This window comes from Athene noctua, unplaced genomic scaffold, assembly GCF_965140245.1.
Source record: "Athene noctua unplaced genomic scaffold, bAthNoc1.hap1.1 HAP1_HAP1_scaffold_36, whole genome shotgun sequence".
In the NCBI taxonomy this organism is placed as follows: domain Eukaryota; kingdom Metazoa; phylum Chordata; class Aves; order Strigiformes; family Strigidae; genus Athene; species Athene noctua.
The window spans coordinates 436,352-456,833 of record NW_027437538.1 but is presented as its reverse complement, the minus strand read 5'-3'; the positions used below and the strand labels follow the sequence as shown (position 1 = coordinate 456,833).

The 20,482-nt window shown below is 55.8% G+C and overlaps 1 protein-coding gene across 1 annotated transcript; it reads right to left on the bottom strand.

Annotated features, from left to right (window-relative positions):
• Positions 1 to 17,177: 17,177 nt before the first annotated feature.
• On the bottom strand, positions 17,178 to 18,140 carry LOC141974203 (olfactory receptor 14A16-like). The gene has a single exon (XM_074933542.1). It carries the CDS (start codon positions 18,138 to 18,140, stop codon positions 17,178 to 17,180), a length of 963 nt encoding a protein of 320 aa, XP_074789643.1.
• Between the last annotated feature and the right edge of the window lie 2,342 nt (positions 18,141 to 20,482).

The window sequence follows — 20,482 nt, the reverse complement described above, 5'->3', positions numbered from 1 at the left end:
ACGGGGTTCAGATCCCGCCAGGCCTAAGGGGTGCCAACATTAGGAACAATGGGAATTTTTCCCAGCTTTTCTTCCCGAAAAGTCCCAGGAGTTTTGGCGGGAAATTCAGCTGCAGGATGGAGGAGGAGGTGGGGGGGACGTGGGTGCTGTCCCCCCCAAGTGAAACCTTGGACATCACCATCAAGGGTAAGTCCGTTGAGTCTCCCTGTGAGGTTTTCCAAACTTCATGGCTCAAATTGGCCCCCAAAGAAGGCAAATTAAGGCAAAAAACAGTGGAAGGGAAAGGGCTGAGAGCGGCCGATTTCTGTCCTTTCCCGACGGAGGGGCATTTAAATGGCTTCAGCGCAGCTTTTGGGTCTTCTCCAACGGCCAAGAGCCGCTCTGGGAAGGTCTGAGGGAGCTCGGACTCGCAGGTTGACTAAAAGAAGATGGAGATGAGTTTGGGGGGTTCCGTCTTCCCCTGAGCAGGGACTTCATCTCCTCGAGATGATGAATTTCATCTGGTCATGAGTTTCACTTCCTTGTGATGATGAGTTTCATCTTCTCGTGACTGTGAGGGTCATCTCCTGACGATGAGTTTTATCCCCTCGTCATGACGAACTTCATCTCATCTCCTCCAGCCACCAGAGCAGTTCTGAGGAGAAGGAGAGGGTTTCTGCTCCCTTTGGTCCTGTTTCATTTCCTTGGACCAACAAAACAACAATCTTTGAGAAAAATGGACCCTTACTCCTCCCTCTGGTCCTGCCTCAACTCCTCTGCCACCGAAATAACAAATTTTAAGGGAATTTGGGGGTTGCCCCTCCATTCTTTCCTGTCTCATCTTCTCTACCCTCTAAATACCAATTTTGAGGAAAATCGGGTGGTTTCTCCTCCCTCTTGTCCTGTCTCGTCTCCTCCAGACACTGAAATAACAGCTTTTAAAAGAAGCTGGTGGCTCCTGCTGCATCCAGTCCCCTCTTCTCTCTTCACCAAAATCTCTGCTTTAAACAGGATTTGGTGGTTTGTCCTCCACTTGGGCCTCTCTCATCTCCTCCCTCTAACAAAAGACCCATTTTTAAGAGAATTTGGTGCTTCCTCCTCCAACTGGTCCAACATTGCCTCTTGGCCCCACCCCTTGCTCTCCGGGGGGACCCACTTTCGGTTGAAAACCCTCTTTTCATCTCCACAAATCTCCCTCCTCTTCCAAACCATCTCCCCCCACCCCAACTCCACCAGCTCCCACCTCACCCAGAAGACTCCGAGATAGCCACCAACGACAAGTTTTTCCACCCAAATCATTCCTCCCGTTTTTCCCCACCTCGACCCTTCCTGCCTAGACGTTCCTCCTGCTCCTCCCAACATCACGGTGACACCGGAGAAGACCGAGTACCTCCTCGGCGACACCGTCTCCCTCCGTTGCGTTGCTCCTTGGTCCGAAGAAAAAATCCGAGGTTTCCAATTTTCGGGAACGAGCGGTTGGGCCGTGGACGTCCGGACAACAAAGAGGAGTTACGTCTACACCTTCAACCTGACGACGCTGAAGGAGGGCGGCTCGCACGCCTGCACCTACACCCTCATCAACCGCCACCGCCAACTCATTCGGTCCCGTGAGAGCAAATCCATCACCATCAGTGTCAAAGGTAGGTGAGATCTCACCCCGTTGGCCTCCTCCCACCGATTTCCCCGCTTTTGGCCTCAGAAAGGGCCTTTTTCTCCTTAAATTCCCCCATGGCAAAGCCAAATTCCCCTCAGCTCCCCGCCAAAGTTCACAAGTTGGGGAAAGAAAACTGCAATCCGCCCCAAAACCCCACATCTGACGTTTCTCTTTCACCTTTCAGACCATCCGCCTCAACCCACCTTGACCTTGACGCCTTCCAGCGGCGTCGCCATTGAAGGCCAAGCCCTCGTCTTCCTCTGCGCAGCCCCGGCAGGGGACGGGGAGCGGAGGTTTAATTTCTACAAGGACGAGGTCAAAGTCATCGACGGGGTTGAGTTGACCTTATGGAAGACTGGGGCCCAACTGCGGGTGGCGGCCAGTGTCCACAACCACACCGGCAACTTCAGCTGCGGCTACGAGGAGGAAATCGGAGGCCGGTGGATCCCGTCCTACCTCAGCCAACCCATCAACGTCCTTGTCAAAGGTAGCGCTGCATTTTTGGGCATAAATCCCACCAGGCTTAAGGGGTGCCAAAAATAGGAACAAAATTATTTTTTCCCAACTTTTTTCCCCAAAAGTCCAAGGAATTTTGGCAATAAATCAGCTACGGTGTGGAGGAGAAGGTGGGGGGGATGTGGGTGCTGCCACTCACGAGTGAAACCATGGACATCACCATCATGGGTAAGTCTGTTAGGTCTCCCAACGAGGTTTTCCAATCTTCATGCCTTAAATTGGTCCCAGAAACGGCAGAATTGTGAAAAATGGTGGTGGGGAAAGGATTGAGAGCGGCCGATTTCTGTCCTTTCCCAACGGAGGGGCATTTAAATGGCTTCAGCGCAGCTTTTGGGTCTTCTCCAACGGCCAAGAGCCGCTCTGGGAAGGTCTGCGGGAGCTCGGACTCGCAGGTTGACTAAAAGAAGATGGAGATGAGTTTGGGGGGTTCCGTCTTCCCCTGAGCAGGGACTTCATCTCCTCGAGATGATGAATTCCATCTGGTCATGATTTTCACCTCCTTGTGATGATGAGTTTCATCTCCTCATGACTATGAGCTTCATATCCTAGAGGTGACGATTTTTATCTCATTCATTTTCTCCAGCCACCAAAACAACTTTGAGGAGAATCAGGGGGTTTCTCCTCCTGCTGGTCCTCTTTCATATCCTCTGATTACAAAGATAACAAGTTTTAATAATATTCGGTCGTTACTCCTCCCTCTGGTTCAGCCTCAATCCCTCCTCCCACCAAAGTTACAATTTTTAAGAGAATTATGTGGTTTTCCCCTTTTTCTCTCTCGTCTCATCTCTACCCACAAAAGTACCAATTTTGAGGGAAATCCGGTGGTTTCTCCTCCCTCTTGTATTGCCTCATCTCCTCCAGCCACCAAAATACCAGCTTTTAAGAGAATCTGGTCTTTCCTTCTGCTTCCAGTCCCCTCTCATCTCCTCTCTTTACCAGAATATCCGTTTTTAAGAGAATTTGGTTATTTCTCCACCATCTGATCCTGCTTCATCTTTATTCTCCACCAAAACACCCATTTTTAAGAGAATTTGGTGATTCTCCTCCATCCCATCCTCTCTCATCTTTTCTCTCCACAAAAATACCCAGTTTTCAGAGATTTTGGTGATTTGTCCTCCATCTGATTGAAGTTTGCACCCCCACCTCCGTCACCACCAGGACATCCCCCCACACCTTCTCATCATGACCCTGAACTTCACCTTCTCACCATAAATCTCATCTCCCAATGCCCGACACCACCCTCTCTCCACTGCGCCTGTCACCTCCTCATCACCACGACGTGGCTCCTCCCCCAACCTCTCCCTTCTCCGTGTCTCCCCAGAGCTCCCTTCCCAGCCTGCTTTGCTCCTGGACCCCCCATCCGGCCAAGTCCTCGACGGCGACACCTTGGTCCTCACCTGTGTGGCTACCGGCCCCGTGGCCCAACGCAACTTCTCCTTCTACAAAGATGGTGACCGACAACACTCCATGATGGCCACGAAGGAACGAGCCCGTTTCAGCATCCCGGTGGCCAAAGACACCTTCACCGCTGGCCACTTCACCTGCCGCTACGAGGAGAAAGTCAACGATAGGTGGATCCCGTCCCCCTTCAGCCAAGCCATGATGGTCACCACCCAAGGTGAGGTTGTGGAGATCTTGGGGACCTTCCTGCTGCACCCATATCTTGGGGTGGGTCCTCAGGGACATCATTGACATTCTAACGGCTCATCTAGATCCCAAAATTGGGGAAAATGGGGCTTTTTAGAGATGTCTCTGGGATACCAGGTGGCCCCCCAAGTTGGGTGTCACCAGAAGGGACAAGCGGGACACCAGGGTGGGGTTTAGGAGGTCACTTACTCTTCTTGACGGTCTCCCTCCCCAGCCCGGTCTCAGCTCCTCTCCTTGGTGGCCGATTACGTCACCGGCGGCGTCGCGTTGCTCCTGGGACTCCTATTGGCTGTTTTCCTGTGTCGGAGGTGGAGAGGTGAGTGGGGCGGGGCCACCACCCCCTTCCAGCTTTGGGGTGACTTCCCATGAGCCTTGCGGCTGATGGAGCCTCCCTCCTTCCCTCTCAGCAAGGCAGCACTCACTGGAAGGGGTTCAAGAGCAAGGATAACCGCAGCACCTACCCTATGGCCTATGTCGATGGTGGCGACCCTTGACCTTGAAGGTGACCCCCAACTCTGCCCCCTAACTCCCCAACCCCTTCTCCAGGGGGATGGGGAGGACAAGCTTCTGTGGGTCCACCACATAGCACCGGTCAGTAAACGTTGACCTCAACTCCGCCTCCCCCTTCTCTCGTCCCTGCCCATCACGCATCCCAACTCCAAGATGGCTGAGAGCGTCGCCTGGGGGCGCCCTGATGGTTTTTGGAGTGAGGAAATGGCCACATGGAACTGAATTTGTCACTTTTGGGGTGAAATTAGAAGGGGGGGGTAATCTCGGGTCTTGCTCAACCAAGTTGGCCAACCCAAGCTTGCGCCCCCCAAGTTAGGCACCGTGACGTGGTTGACGCCACCCCTATGGGCCTCCTGGCCCCCAAAAGAGCTTTCTGGCCCTCACAAAATGGCCTCCTGGCCCACCAAAATGGCCTCCGGTGCCCTGAAATGGCCCATTACCCTACAAAATGACTTCCAGCCCCCTAACATCACCTTCTGCCCCCCCCCGAAGCCCCCCAACATGGTCTCCTGCCCCTCAAAATAGCCTCCTGCCTCCCCCCAGAAGCCCTCCTGCCCCACAACTTGCCCTCCTGTCCTCCCACAAGCCCTCCTGCTGCCCAAAATGGCCCCTTTACCCCCCTGTGGTTCCTCTTGTCCCTCACAACTTGCACTCCTGTCCCCAAAAATAGGTCCCTTCCCCCCCCCCCAAATTGACTCCTTCCCCCCCAAAAACAGCTGCCTGCCCCCCCACGTGTCCTCCTGCCCCTCGAAATGGCCCCTTTACCCCCTTGTGGAACTTCTTGCCCCCCTATGTTGCCTCCTGCTCCCCAAATGGCTTCCTGAACCCCCAAAATGGCCTCTTAACCTCCTGTGGAGCCTTCCGCCCCCCCCCCCCCAAATGGCCCCTCCCCCCCCGTGGAGCCTCTTGCCCCCCAAAATGGCCTCCTGATTCCCCTCCACAAGCCCTCCCGCTCGCAATGCGGCTTCTTCCCCTCCTACGGTACCTCCCGTCCCCATCTTGGCCTCCTGCCCGCTCCCCAGTGCCTCCCCCCATGGCACCGCGCATGCGCACACCGAGACCCCGAGGGGAGGGCGCAGCGCCATTGCACACGTGCAGGGTGGTTCTGTGCCTGGGGGCGCCGGTAACGGAGGCACCGGGAGCGACAGCGCTGGGGCCTCTATTTACCTGGGGGGTGCGTGGGGTGGGGGGACGGGACACAAATGCACACACACACACACACGCACCCCCAAACCCCTCTGGGAGTGGCACAGCTGAGGGGATTAACGGTCACTTCTGGTGGTGGGAGGTCACTCTGGGGTCAAACGTGAAGGCGGGGTCAGAGGTCACTCCAGCCGGGGCGCAGGTGGCAGCGTGGAGGTGGGGGGCGTTTGGGGGGCTCTGAGGGGTGCCTGGAAGAACTGAGGCAGTCCCAAAGAGTCCCGGGGGGTTCTTAGGGGGTACTGGGGGGTCCTGGGAGGAACCAAGAGAACTTGGGGGGTCCCAAGCGGGCGTGGGAGGGTCTTAGTATTGGGAGGTGCCAATGTGCTCTGGGGGGGTCCGGGGGGGTTCTTGTAAGAATTGGAGGGGAGAATCAAGGGGTCTGGCAGGTTCTTAGGAGGGTATTGGGGGGTCCTAGGAGCTGCCAGGAGGAATTGGAGGGTCTCAAGTTGCTCTGGTGAGGGGTACTGGGGGTCCCAATGTGCTAGGAAGAATTGAGGGGCCCTGGTGGGTTTGCAGAAGGACCTTGGGGGGGTCCCAGCAGACCTTGGGGGGACCCTGAGGAGGTCTTAGAGGATCCATGGGGGTCCCATAAGGAAATTGGGGGGTCCCAAGGGGTCATGGGAGGAGGGGAGGGGAGCTGAGTTGGAACTGAGGGGTGTCAGGGGGTGCTGGGGAGTGGCATGTGTCAGTTTGGAGGGGGTTGCAGGGGATCATGGGGAGGTCCAGGGAATATGGGGAGGGGGGGATATGAGGGCACTTCTGAGGAGTTTGAGGGGATTTGGGGGGCACCAGGGGCTGGGGAAACACACATCCACTCCATTTAAAAAGGGACATGTCCCTCAGGGGGCAGGGGGAGACTCAACCATGCTGCCACAGAATCCCAGAATCATCGGGGTTGGAAAAGATCTTGAAGCTCCTCCAGTCCAACCATGACCCTCACACTGACCGTTCCCAACTGCCCCAGATCCCTCAGCGCTGGCTCAGCTCAACTCTTCAAGCCCCCAAGGATGGGGACTAGCCCCTGCCCTGGGCAGCCCATTCCAACGCCCAACAGCCCCTTCTGCACAGAAATCCTTCCTCAGAGCCAGCCTGACCCTGCCCTGGGCAGCTTGAGGCCATTCCCTCGGGGCCTGGTGCTGGGGCCTTGGCTCCAGAGACTCACCCCCCCTCTCTGCCCCCTCCTGGCAGGGAGTTGCAGAGGGCCAGGAGGTCTCCCCTCAGCCTCCTCTTCTCCAGACTGAACCCCGCCAGTTCCCCCAGCCGCTCCCCAGCAGACCTGTGCTCCAGACCCTGCCCCAGCTCCGTTGCCCTTCTCTGGCCACGCTCGAGTCATTCAATGGCCTTTTTGGGGTGAGGGGCCCAGAACTGAACCCACTCAGCGAGGGGCGGCCTCCCCAGTGCCGAGCCCAGGGCTCAGATCCCTTCCCTGTCCCTGCTGGCCACGCTAGTGCTGACACAAGCCAGGATGCCATTGGCCTTCTTGGCCCCCTGGGCACTCTGCTGGCTCATTATCAATCCCCCCCAGGCCCCTCTCTTACTGACAGCTCTCCAGCCACTCCTCCCCAGGCCTGTAGCCCTGCTGGGGGTTGTTGTGACCAAAGGGCAGCCCCCGGCATTTCCCCTCAGTGAAACTCCCCCAGTTGGGCTCAGCCCATGGCTCCAGCCTGGCCAGGTCTCTCTGCAGAGCCTCCCCACCCTCGAGAGATCAACACCCCCACCCAACTGGGTGTCATCTGCAAACTGACTGAGGGGGCCCTCGATCCCCTCGTCCAGAGCATCAATAAAGATGTTAAACAGGAGTGGCCCCAGCACCCAGCCCTGGGGGACACCACTCGTGACCACCAGCCAACCGGATTTAACTCCCTTCACCACAACTCTCTGGGCCCGGCCATCCAGACAGTTTTTTACCCAGCGAAGCGTGTGCCCATCCCAGCCTCGAGCAGCCAGTGTCACCAGGAGAATGCTGTGGGAAACGGTGTCAGAGGCCTTGCTGAAGTCAAGGTAAACAGCACCCACAGCCTTTCCCTCATCCAATCAGCAGGTCGCCCTGTCGTAGAAGGAGATCAGGTCTGTCAGGCAGGACCTGCCTTTCATAACCCCGCTGACTGGGCCTGATCCCCTGCCTGTCCCTCACGTGCTCTAGGATGGCACTCAGGATGAGCTGCTCCATCAGCTTCCCGGGCACCGAAGTCAAGCTGACAGGCCTGTAATTTCCCGGATCATCCTTCAGACCCTTCTTGTAGATGGGCGTCACACTGGCCCATTTCCAATCTGTCGGTCCCTCCCTGCTCAGCCAGGACTGCTGGCAAATGATAAAAAGCGGCTTGGCCAGCACCCAGCCAGCTCCTTCAGCACCCTGGGGCGTATCCCGTCTGGTCCCACAGACTGGTGTGTGTCTGTGGGATGCAGCAGGTCACTGACTGTCTCCTCCTGGATTGCGGGGGGGTCGTCCCAACAGTCTCTGTCCTCTGCCTGCGGAGGCTGGATTCCCTCAGGACAACTGGTCTTGTTGCTAAAGCCTGAGGCAAAGAAGGCATTAAGCACCTCAGCCTTCTCCTCGTCACTTGTTGCCATGTCTCCTCCTGCCTCTGGCAGGGGATGGAGACTCTCCCTGGACTTTCTCTTGCTACTGACATCCTTACAGAAACATTTCTTACTGTCCTTAACTGCTGAGGCCAGATTAATTTCCAGCTGGGCTTTAGCCCTCCTGATTTCCACCCTGCACAGCCTCACAGCCTCTTTGGAATCACTGTGAGTCGCTAGCCCCTTCTTCCAAAAGTGGTAAACCCTCCTTTCTCCCTGAGTTGCAGCCAAATCTCCCTGTACAGCCAGGGAGGTCTTCTCTGTTGCTGGCTTCTCTTAGAGCACCCGCGGACCGCCTGCTCCTGAGCCATTAACACTTTCTTCTTGCAGAGCCCCCAGACATCCTGGGCCCCTGTACCCTTCAGGATCGTCTCCCAGGGGATCCTGTCAAGCAGGTGCCTAAACAAGACAAAGTCAGCCCTTGGGAAGTCCAGGATGTCAGTCCTGCTCAGCCCTCTCCTGGCCTCTCTAAGAATAGAGAACTCTATTATTCCATGATTGCTGTGCCCTAGTCGGCCTCCAACCACCACATCCTCCACCAGTCCTCCTCTGCTCACAAAGAGGAGATCCAGCAGGGCACCTTCTCTGGTCAGTTCTCTCACCAGCTGCCTCAGGACATTGTCTGCCGCACATTCCAGGAATCTCCGGGACAGGTCCTGCTCAGCTGTGTTGTATTTTCAGCAGATGTCTGGGAAGTTACTGTCACGCACAACAACAAGGGCAAGCTATAATGCCTATAAAATATCTCATCCACCTCTCTGTCCTGGTTGGGTGGCCTGTAGCAGACTCCTACTAACACATCTGCCCTGTTGGCCTTCCTCCTGGTTCTAACGCAAAGACACTGCACCCTGTCTTCACTGCCCTTGTACTCAAGTGTACTCCAGAAGGCCATGGCCAATAGCACAAAGTGCCCGTGGGAGCAGGGCACCAGTGGTGACCCCCAGGGGCCAGTCCTGAGTCCAGTCCTGTTTAACTGGTGGGTTTGCCGATGGCAATGGGAAGGGATGGGATGCAGATGGGAAGCTCGAGGGAGCTCGTGACTTCAGGCTGTGACGCTGGGAGTGACTACGGACACAGTCTGGGGCAGGGGGGGCTGTGGGGGTTCTTGGGGTCTCTGCTTGACAAAAAATGTCTCTTCCTTTGACTTAAGCCCATCTCCACTGTGGAAAGTGGCCTTCAGAAGTGGTAAAATGGACTTAATATGCAGCAGAGGAGTGTATTTTATTTTTGATTGAACCATGCCTTCTGTTGATTTAGCTTTCTGGCAATTAAACCTCCTTCAGTGTCTGCGTGCAGCTGTGTGCAAGTACCAAGTACAGCAGGTGGGAGTTGGTGGGAAAGGTCTGAAAGATGCAGCTTCAGACTGTCATGGAGAAAGCTCAGGTTTGAACAGAGGTGCTGGAAGTGCCAGGGGGCTGATGAGAGAAATGTGGGGTTGGAGGCAGGGACAAAGATTGCCCCCAGAGTGTCTGACATGGAGGGTCTTGGCTTCCCTCCATGTTCAGCCTCTATCAGCAGATGCTCAGGACCAATATCCAGTGGAGTTTGCTGATGTCACTGCATGGGTGAGCAGAAATACAAGGAGCAGTGGAAAGAGAAGAAATTGTTTCTTATTGCCATGTAGGACTGAAAGCTTTTCCCTTTGCCTGCACGGCTGAAACCTCTCACATTCACCCCGTCAGAAGGGAGGAATGAAGTTCTGCCAGAGACTGGCTTGTCAGGGGGATTTGCGTGTTCATGAGCCCTCTGGTGCCAAGTTCCTGAACTGCAGGTGCAGCAGAGGGGTTGGAGTGGCCTCTAGAGAAGGGCAAGTCAGCAGCAAAGCTCCAAGGCTGTGAGGGTGTCAGTGATGCCCAGCGAGGGCCATCACTGGAGAGGCCGGGCAGGGAATGAGGAGACAAGGTTCCTGTCCCTGGGGCTGGGGAAGCAGGAAGGCAGAGGCTCTGCTCACAGGCTGCCAATCCAATGTTGAGGGGCCCTGAAAGGCCTTGATGGGTTTCATCCCCAGGAGGGTCCAGCCCTGAGCCCATCCCCTGGGAACGGGGATCCTTTCCCTCCTGGGATGCTCAGGGCTCTTCCTGGGGCAGGGAGAGGCAGGGGGTGATGCCGAGGCAGGACAGCGGTCGGATCCCCCCAGGCTCTGTGGAGGGTGGCGAGGAGGCAGCAAAGTGCTGTGCCTGTAGGAACTGGTGTCCTCTCAGGGTCCTCAGGGGAAGCGACAGCAGCCATAGGCGAGAGGACAAGGATTTCAGTTCTGTTGGGGGGTGCCAGCCTCAGCCAAGGGCCCATCCCCACCACAGGCTGTCCCACACTTTCCTCTGCCTCTGCCTGTTTCTCTGCAGATTTTCACCCCACCCCTGCTGCCCCACCTCACTCTGACCCCAGGCTGTCCCAGCACTTACTGATGACTCTCTGTCCTCACTGTCTTCAAACACAAAACTGTCATTGTCTGCTCTGACAAGGGCTGTGAGATCCCCAGAACCTGTGCAGCAGGTGATGAACTGATCACACACCCCATCCCCTGCCCCCCTGCGCCGCTGCGAGGGAGGAGGGAGAGAAATCAGGAGCAAAGCTGAGCCTGGGAAGAAAGCAGGGGAGGGGGAAGGGGCTTTTACATGTGGTAAAACCTCTCAGTGTCCCAGTCTGGGGTTTAACTTTTGTTGTTAGTGTGGGAATTAAATGGATGGGTTTTTTGTTCCCCTAACCTGTCTGTCTTTTGCTCATGGCCATAAGGGGTGAATCATCCCTCCCTGTCCCGATCTTGATGTCTGAGCTCTTTGTTGTGTTTTTTCCTTCCCACTCCGGAGAGGGGAGGGGTCACTGAAAGGCCGAGCTGGCCAGGGCTGTGAAGACTGGCTGCCATGACCCTGAAATAGCAGGGCCCCAGTTCAGGAGGGGAGGCAGGAAGCAGATTGGAAGACACCAGACGCCAGCATTCAGAGGAGCAGCCTTTGGCCTGTTCTGGGCAGTTTCCGTGGGGATCTCATGGTCAGCAGCGCTGAAGGGAAGCCCAGCTCACTGCAACTGGTCTGCAAGAGCATCTTCCCAGCTTGGCAATGGTCTGTGGCAAAACTCAGTGGAAACTGGAAAGTGAGGTCAAGGGCATCAGAACAAAGGTGTTGTCTGCTTCAGGAAGAGTTAACAAAGTAGCAGAGAGCATGTGGGAGCTCTGCTCCATGTAGTAAGGGTCTGTGGAGAAAGGTCTGAGACACTCTGTCCTCTTCTCCTCAGCCTTCCCCAGCAAGGTCTGCCCGGCCTTTGTGCCTCGAGGCAGGACTCTGGAGCAGAACAGTCAGGGGGCGGTGAAAACTAGATCAGAGGCTACTTGATGAACCTCAACCCTTCCAGTCCACAAGCGCAGAGGGGCTGCATCCCAGGGTGCTGAGAGAGCAGGATGATGTCACAGAGAGGCCACTCCCCATCATCTCTGAAAGGTTTTGGAGACTGGGGAAATAACGGGAGTTTATTGATATCACATGATCTGTAACCAGAACAGAAGGGAAATGGAAAAAGAATAAATGATTTCTTACTGTTCCTGAGAACTGAAACTTGTTCACCTTGACTGTGCTCCTGAAACCTCTGAGATGAAGCACCTAAGAAGAGAGGAGTTAAGGGAAGTGCTGCCCACTGCCTTGGCTTTTCAGGGCATTTTGTCTGTTCCTGAGCCCTCTAGTGCCAAATTCCTGAACTGCAGATCCTGAAAGAAGAACCAACAAGGCTCTGGAGCACTAAAAGTCAGCAGCAACCCCCGTGTGTCTGAGGGTATTACCGTGCCCCACCGAGGCCATCGCTGAAGAGACTCTGGAGGGAACCACCAGAAGAGGTGACCACCCCTGGGGGCAGGGGGAGAAGGAAATCAGAGGTGATGGAACCAGGCAGAAAAGGAACGTGGAGGTGGCTGTGAAGGGATCCTAGAGTAGAGTGACAGAAGAGTTTGGGCTGGAAAAGACCTTTAAATGCCATCTAATCCAAGCCCCTGCAACGAGCAGGGACACCTTCAAGTAGATCACGTGGCTCAAAGCCCCGTCCAAAGCGACCTTGAATGTTCCCAGGGACGGGGCCTCTACCACCGCTCTGGGCAGCCTGTTCCAGGGTTTCTCCAGTGCCACTGTAAAAGTGTTCTTCCTTTTATCTCCCTGAATCTGCCCTCTTTTAGTCGAGAACCATTACACTGTGTCCTTTCACAAAAGTCTCCCCCCATCTCACTTTGAAGCCCCCTCTCAGCGCTGAAAGGCAGCAGCAAGGTCTCCTTGGAGCCTTCTCTTCTCCAGGCTGAAGAATCCCTCTGAATATTTTTGTGGCCCTCCTTTGGAGCCACTCCAAGAGTTCCATGTCCCTGCCGTGCTGAGAACCCGAGCTGGACGCAGCACTCCGGGGGCTCTCAGCACAGCAGAGCGGCACCATCCCCTCCCTCGAGCTGCCGCCACACTTCATTTGATGCAGTCCAGGACACGGTTGGCTTCCTGGGCTCGGAGTGCACATTGTCATCTCAGGGTCAACTTTTCCTGCACCAGCACCCCCAAGCCCTTTTCTGCAGGACTGCTCCCAGCACCTTCATCCTCCAGCCTGTGCTGATACTGGGATTTGCCTTGACCCAGATGCAGGACCTTGCACTTGGCCTTGTTGCATTTCAGGAGGTTCGAAAGGCCCCACGTAGGACCTGCCAAGTAACCCCGACTCAATGACTTCAGTGGGACACAAAAGCTACAGAGGATATCTCTACAGTTACATCTGCTCCCTCCATGGTCACAGGGAGTGTGGGTGCTCTCCCGGTCATCATCAAGGGAAGAGCTGTGGTGGAAGGAAATGCACCGTCACCCATCCTGGAGGGGACCTCGGGAGGTCTGTAGGCCAAGCACAAGCCCTGTCAGTGGAGACAGGAGAAACGAGGTTTGGGCTGTTTGTGTGCGGGGCTGTGGGAGTGGGAACCCTTGGCCTCTCCAGACACGTGTCCAGGAGTGATCTCTGCAGGAGCTGATCTCAGACTCTCCACCTGTCCAGGAGCTGCCCGGGGATCCCTCATCCCTCCAGGACCTGCCCTCCACCACCACAAAGGTCTCTCTCCAGCACAGTCGCGGAACCACTGAGGCTGGCAGGCAGCCAGCTCCCACCTTCTCTCTGCTGCCTCTTCCTGCTTCATTGTTACCAGGACCTTCTCCCTCACCTGTACCAGTCTCCTCCCAGGCTGCTTGACTTCCTGAATTTCTGGGTGGACTGGAGCTCAGAGAGGAGACTGAGTCGCGGAAAAAAGATTCCACAACTCGAATAGAGTCACACAGCAGGGATGTTTACTGCGGTGCCGGGGTGCAAGGGGATCTCTCCACAAAGCTTGCACACCCACCGCACATTTTACCAAAACCTGATCGAGTGTGGATTTCCATATTCATTGGGTTCCATCACACAAACATCATGTGCAGGAGTGAGGCTGGGTTAGCTCTAGAGGCTGCTGTCAGCACTTGATGTCATCTTTGCACCTGCCCATTGCCTCCTGGGGGTGTCTCCGGGGGGCTTTGGGAGGAAGGCTCGGAGTCTTTCTCACCCTGTTTTTCCCAGAACATGCGCAGATTCTCTTGGCTATTTTCTTGAATATCAAGAGTGTTTTTCAGACGGTTTACTTTCTATCTTAACTAAGAGAACCGATAGAACTTCTGCCATTCGCATATGGATGCACTTTAACAAAATTCCAACTATAGAACCACTTATTAGTCAAGGAGAAAAGTATATTTTGCTGAACATTGTAATCCTTGGGAGATTTTCACAGTGAACTGCTTTGTGTTGATGAACACAGCAGTCCTTGGTAAAATTCCACAGGACAGTCTGGGCAAGCAGGATTATTAGCAATGTTTTCTAAAAATACTACAACTTGCTATAAGTAAGTAAATAAGTTGCTGAACACTTTTGTATAAGTAAGTAAGTAAATAAACCTGAAAACAAGCAATCATTTCTCTGCATCAAGACCCGTGACCATCAACAGCTCTCCACTCTTCTCTTCAGTGCAGCATCCCACGGGATTCCTCCAAACAGGTTCCTCAGCAGGCCAGAGCCCGCTCTCATGAAGCCTGTTCTTCAGCTCTCAGCTGACTCCTCCTCCATCCCCCGGCAGAGCTCCATGCCTTCCTGCTGCTCTCTCCCATAAAGGGTAACTTCCCCTCCGGGTCCAGCCCCATGGCCTTATCAGTAGCAAAGCCCCAGGACCCCACAGTTTCTCTAGGAGGGAGCATTTGTAGTGCCCTGCAACTCCTCATGCTCTTCCCTTGTGAAAGACACCCCAATCGAGATGACCCAAATGCCCACAACTATTAAAAGGTGACCAATTGGAGCTTCAGTCCGTGGGGACCTTGAAAACTCTGGGATTGGGAAAATGGAAGTAAATTGAAGCTTTACAAGGAAAAGTGGCCAATCCTGGATCAGCAGGGAGCAGGGGGTGGATAGTCCCATAGCTGAGGGCAGGCTGGGACCTGCCGGGCTGAGCAGCGGCTCTGAGGAGAAGGGCCTGGGCACTGTGAGGGATTCCCTACGAGCCAGGAGAGGATGGACACGATGAACAAGGGCAGCTGCCTGCGGGGCTGCATTGGGAGGAGCGTGGGCCACCCAGACACCCTGGGTTACCATCCCCCTCCACTCAGCACTGGTGTGGCCCCACACACATGGGTGAGTCCCAGGGAGTGGGTCCCCATTCTGGAGAAGTGGGGGGGACCTGGAGAGTGTTGAGTGAAGCTCTGCCATGGTGGGGTTTGGGACCCAGCGCCAATTCTTCTTCAGCCCAGGCAGCACCAACCTGGCTATGAGAACACGATGGGAGACCATGTCACAGGCCTTGCACAATCCCATGTGCACAACACGCCCTGCTTTCCCCGGTCTGTTGTGGGTCAGCAATCCCTTCCTTGGCCTTCAGCTACCTGGACACGGCTGAAGGAGGACGTAGCCTACGACCTTCCCAGGGATGGAGGGAAGCTGACAAGCCTATAACTCTCCCCTATAATTCTCCCAGTTCTCATTCCTGCCCTTCTTGAAGATGGGTTTGCCCTCGGCCTTCTCCATGGACCCCAGAACCTCTCTGATTGCTCTGGCCCTTCTGAGGGCTCAGCCCAGAATCACCGGCGAGGGTGACGGAGCCAACAGGAGCACTTGCCATGAGCCTGTCCAAGGCAGCGGAGATGAGTCTCACTGGGAGAGTGGGGGTTGTTCCTGGGTCACACACACAAGTGTCCGGGCTCTGTCAGGTGCCCACATCTCAGCTGGCCCCATGCCCTCACCTTACACACAGGGGGTTCAGAGACACGAGTCCTTCCCTTGCACACGCAGAGGCAGTGCATTGCCGGAGTCGTCGTGTCTCTCTGGGCTCCTGCTGCCACGGCCAGAGGCTGGGAGGCCCCTCAGCCCTGTGCTGATCACCCTGCTCTGCACTCGTGGGAGATGCCCCACGGCATGAGGAATGGACTCGGGGACCTCGGTTCAAGGAAACACCTCCCAGGGCTGCAGCCAGGGGGTTGCCCAGGGGACGTTACTGTCGACGTGAAGTGACCTCATGACCCTGTTTGTGCCACACACCTTCACAGCACCCCCAGGAATAGCTGATGGCATTTGTGCTCTCTCACCTCACACACATGATGTGCATGTTTACATCTCCTCCATAAAATGCAACATGAACTTCTGACCTACTCATTTGGTGTCCCTCTGTGGAGGGACAAAGACCCTCTCCGAGCTGAAGTGAGAGGCCAGTGCTGCAACTGGTGGTTCTGAGGGGCTACAGCATCATGTTTGCCCTGGGTCAATGTCATGGTTTGAACCCATCCAGCATCTGGGCCCAACACAGTCACACACTCACTCCGCTGGGTGCAATGGGGGAGTGAATCAGAAGGGTAAAAGGGAGAAAACTTGCAGGTTGAGCTAAAGACAGTTTTATAGGTACAGATAAACACACAGGTAAGCAAAGGAAAAGGTCGAATTCCTTCACTTCTTCCTATTTCTAGGCAGAGCTTCATCCATCTCCAGGACATCAGGGCTCCATCACACATAACAGTGACGTGGGAAGACGAACTCCATAACTCTGAATGTCCCCATGTTCGTCCTTCTCCCCCAGCTTTATATAACGGAGCATGATGTCCTAAGGTACAAAATACCCCGTTGGTCAGTCGGGGTCAGCTGTCCCAGCCGTGTCCCCTCCCAGCTCCTTGTGCACCCCCAGCTGCTCGCTGGTGGGGTGGGGTGAGGAGCAGGAATGTCCCTGACCCTGTGTAAGCCCTGCTCAGCAATAACGAAATCAGCCCTGCGTTACCAGCACTGTTCATGGCACAAACCAAACCCCAGCCCCATAGCAGCTCCCAGCAAGAAAAGGAACTCTCTCCCAGCCAGAGCAGCACAGGCAGCTGCCCCAGTGTGTCCAGTGAGCGCAGACACAGAGCAGAGCCTGCTCCTTCAGGTCTCTCCCAGGAGGCCTGGCTGTGCGAGGACACTGCTGCCAGCCCCCACCCTGCAAATCACACTGTTCACCTCTTCGCTGGGGTTTTCCTCTGCGGGCCACTTCCTTGGGCGTGTTCTTGAGATCAGGTTTGGGAGAAGAGCTCAGCCTTCAGGCACTGCCCTGAGCAGATCCTCTTTCATGAGGGAACCGCTCTTCGGGAGGCCGGCTCTGTCACACAAGTGCCCAGTGCCTGTCCCTGCCTGCGGTCACAGGGCTGTCACACAGCAGGAGTGTGACCAAGCTGCCAGGGCACTCAGGCCTCACACCAAACCGAAGGGATCAGAAAGAGAGTGTGGAAGGGAAGAGAGAACATCTCTAGAGGACCAAGTGCTCCCTGGCAGGGCTGCCATGCTGGGACTCTCTTCCCCTCCACCTCTGCACACAAGAATTTTTCGTGCAGGTCCTTAAAATCTTACAGGAAAAATCTCAGAAGAAAAAAAAGTCAATGCATGCCCTTTGTTTTTTTAAAACACACACAGATCATGGCTCCTCATTTATCCAGCCACTCGATCAGAAAAGAAAAGCAGGCAGTGAATTAGAAGGGGAGTGGAAACCTCTTTCTAAGTATAATACAACCATCAACTACAGAAAATGTACATGATATCCTGGGCCTGTACAAAGTTAAACCTCTGCAGCAGCAGATGAGCAGTTTCTTCCTTCAAAATAACATCTGGTTATCAGTTTCCTCAGGGCATCCTTGATCTCCTGGTTCCTCATGCTGTAGATGAGGGGGTTCACTACTGGAGGCACGACCGAGTACAGAAATGACACCACCAGGTCCAGGGATGGGGAGGAGAGGGAGGGCGGCTTCAGGTCGGCAAACAGGCCAGTACTGACAAAGAGGGAGACCACGGCCAGGTGAGGGAGGCACGTGGAAAAGGCTTTGTGCCGTCCCTGCTCAGAGGGGATCCTCAGCACGGCCCTGAAGATCTGCACATAGGACACCACAATGAACACAAAACACCCAAAAGCCAAACAGGCACTGACCATGATAAGCCCAACTTCCCTGAGGTAGGAGTGTGAGCAGGAGAGCTTGAGGATCTGGGGGATTTCACAGAAGAACTGGTCCAGGGTGTTGCCCTGGCAGAGAGGTAGTGAAAATGTGTTGGCCATGTGCAGGAGAGAATTGAGGAACCCAGTGCCCCAGGCAGCTGCTGCCATGTGGACACAAGCTCTGCTGCCCAGGAGGGTCCCGTAGTGCAGGGGTTTGCAGATGGCAACGTAGCGGTCGTAGGACATGATGGTGAGGAGAGAAAACTCTGCTGTGATAAAGAAGGCAAACATAAAGAGCTGTGCAGCACACCCCGAGTAGGAGATGTGCCTGTTGTGCCAGAGGGAGTTGGCCATGGCTTTGGGGAGAGTGGTGGAGAGGGAGCCCAGGTCGAGGAGGGAGAGGTTGAGGAGGAAGAAGTACATGGGGGTGTGCAGGCGGTGGTCACAGGCGATGGCGGTGATGATGAGGCCGTTGCCCAGGAGGGCAGCCAGGGAGATGCCCAGGAAGAGCCAGAAGTGCAGGAGCTGCAGCTCCCGTCTGTCTGCGAATGCCAGGAGGAGGAACTCGGTGATGGAGCTGCCGTTGGACATTTGCTCCCTCACGGCACGAGGGCCTGTTCACAGAGGAAAAAGCATCAATCAGTCGGGACAGATTTCTCATTTCTCTCCATCCAGTTCCTCACGGGGCTGCTGGAGAACACAGAGCTGCCCGGGGAGAGCTGTGCCCTTCTGGAGGACAGGCTGCAGCCCAGCAGGACCCCACTGGGAAAGAGTCCAGTGCCCTAAAGATGGGGTGTCCTGAGGGGGGAACTGGCTCCTTTGTGTCCCCCGGAGCCTGCAGATGGCGAGGGCACTCGGACATTTCACTCCCAGGGACACATCAGTGGTCTCCTCTGGAGTGGGTGTCTGCACTGCAGGGGATGGCAGGGGGTGCCTGAATTCCTGCCCCCAAGGTGTTTCCAGCAGCAGCTCCCTCTGACTCCCTGCCCATGTCTCTGGTGCCTGGAGCTGTCCCAGCCAGGAGCTGCTTCTCTGTCCCCACGTCTCCTCCCTGTCAGTGCTCACAGCCCCCATCCCACCCGCTGGGTGCTCAGCTCTGCCCTGCAGACCCCTCCTGGCAGCAGGGCCCTGCCCAGGGGCAGCTCTGCCTCTGCAGGGGCTCAGGAGACAATTAAAGATGTGCTAATGAAACAGCTGCCTTAGCACTTTCTCTAGAAAGGAGGAATAAAATGCCACCTCCCCCTGCCCACCCAGCAAAACAAGAGTTCACTTACCATGTTACCTGCTGGGAAGATTTCTCCTGCAGTGAGCTCTCAGCACCCTGCCAGTGCCGTCTGCCTCTGCCCTCTCTGTGCCCGGCTCCTCTGCCCTCGGTGCCTGCAGGCAGTGCCCTCAGCCCTGCTGCCCTTGCAGAGGAGCTGCTCCTGGGCAGAGCTGGCTCTCTGCAGCGCTGACCACTTGCCCTCAGCTCCCTCCAGCCCAGCAGCCCGGCCCAGCATCACAGCATAGGATCACCCCTGGGCAATTTAATGACCCCTCGGGTGGCTTTTGTACCAAGTCCATGAACTCTGACAGGGATTGGATGATGAAGTTGCCTGTCAAGAAGTCCAAGTCAGATGCAAACTCCAAAGATTCTTACATTGTTAATGGCTCCCAGTGAGGACCATTACTGACAAAGCCTCCCCATTGTCTAATTAGACAAGAAAACTTGAGGCAGAGAATATCGGTAAACAAAGGCCATATCAGGTTATAACAAATATCGATCAAACGTGGGTCTGTTATGTAAGGTCGAAGGGCCATGGCCTGACCCCCAGGCCCTGGGAAATCAGGACCTGTCCCTCACCCATTGCTCAGGGCTCTTCCCGGGGCAGGGTGATGTGGGGATGGGCAATGCCAAGGGCAGGACTATGGTCCAACCCCTGCCAGGCTCTCGGCTGGGGAAGGGGAGGCCATGAGACCCAGTGCTGGAAGGGGAAGGGGCTTCCTCATGGCCACCAGTGGCAGAGACACCAGCCAGAGCCAAGGGCAGAGAGAGCTCAGCTCTGCTGGGGGATGCTCAGACTTTGCTCACCCCTCTGTCGTCTCCACCACAGGCTGTCCCACCGTGTCCCACACCTGCACCTCTTTCTCTGCCGGCTGGAGACGTCCACCCAGCTACCACACCCTGCTCTCCCCTGAGCATCTCCCTTCCTTTCCTGAGATCTCTGCGTCCTCCCTGCCTGCTCCTTGACACACAAAGCCTGGGGCTGCTCCAGTCTCCCTCGGGGTGGCCTGTTCCACCACAGCACTGCCCTTCCAGGGACATTGCTCTGTGCCCAGCCTGGGCCTCCTCAGCTGCACTTGGTGGCATTCGTCCTTTCTCACGCTGTATCTTACTACAAAGGAAAATTCTTGTCCTGATGCCCCCACCTCCACCCCTTTTATCCCTCCCTATCCCATTGGTTTGCTCCCTTCAGACATCTCATCCCTGGCATCTCTTTCATGTCCTCTCTGGGGTCCCCAAATCCCCTCCCTTGAATCCCTCCCGAGGCCTTTCCTTCCCTCTCTCCCCTCACTCCTTCACTGTCCATCCTGTCCCCTGCAGGAGTGTCCCCGGATCCCCTGCCTTGATCCCCCACTCCCAAACACTCTCCAATCCCATTGGGTTTGTCCTCTGCACTCCTCTTCCTTCTGTCCCCATCATCCACTCTGCTTGCAGTCTCCGTGTCCCTCCACTTGAATTCCTTTCATCCTCACTTGCACTCGACACAGTCCTGTCCCGGCAACCCCTCCAGCCCCGTACCCTGGTGTCCACTAATTCCCCCCAGTGCCCTGTCTTTGGGTCTCCCCCACCTCCACCCCTCCCCTTTGGAGGACATGAATTCCTCACTCTCTCCGTGTCTCCGTCCCCACCCCTGGCCCTTGCATGGACAGGTATCCCTGGGGACACTTGG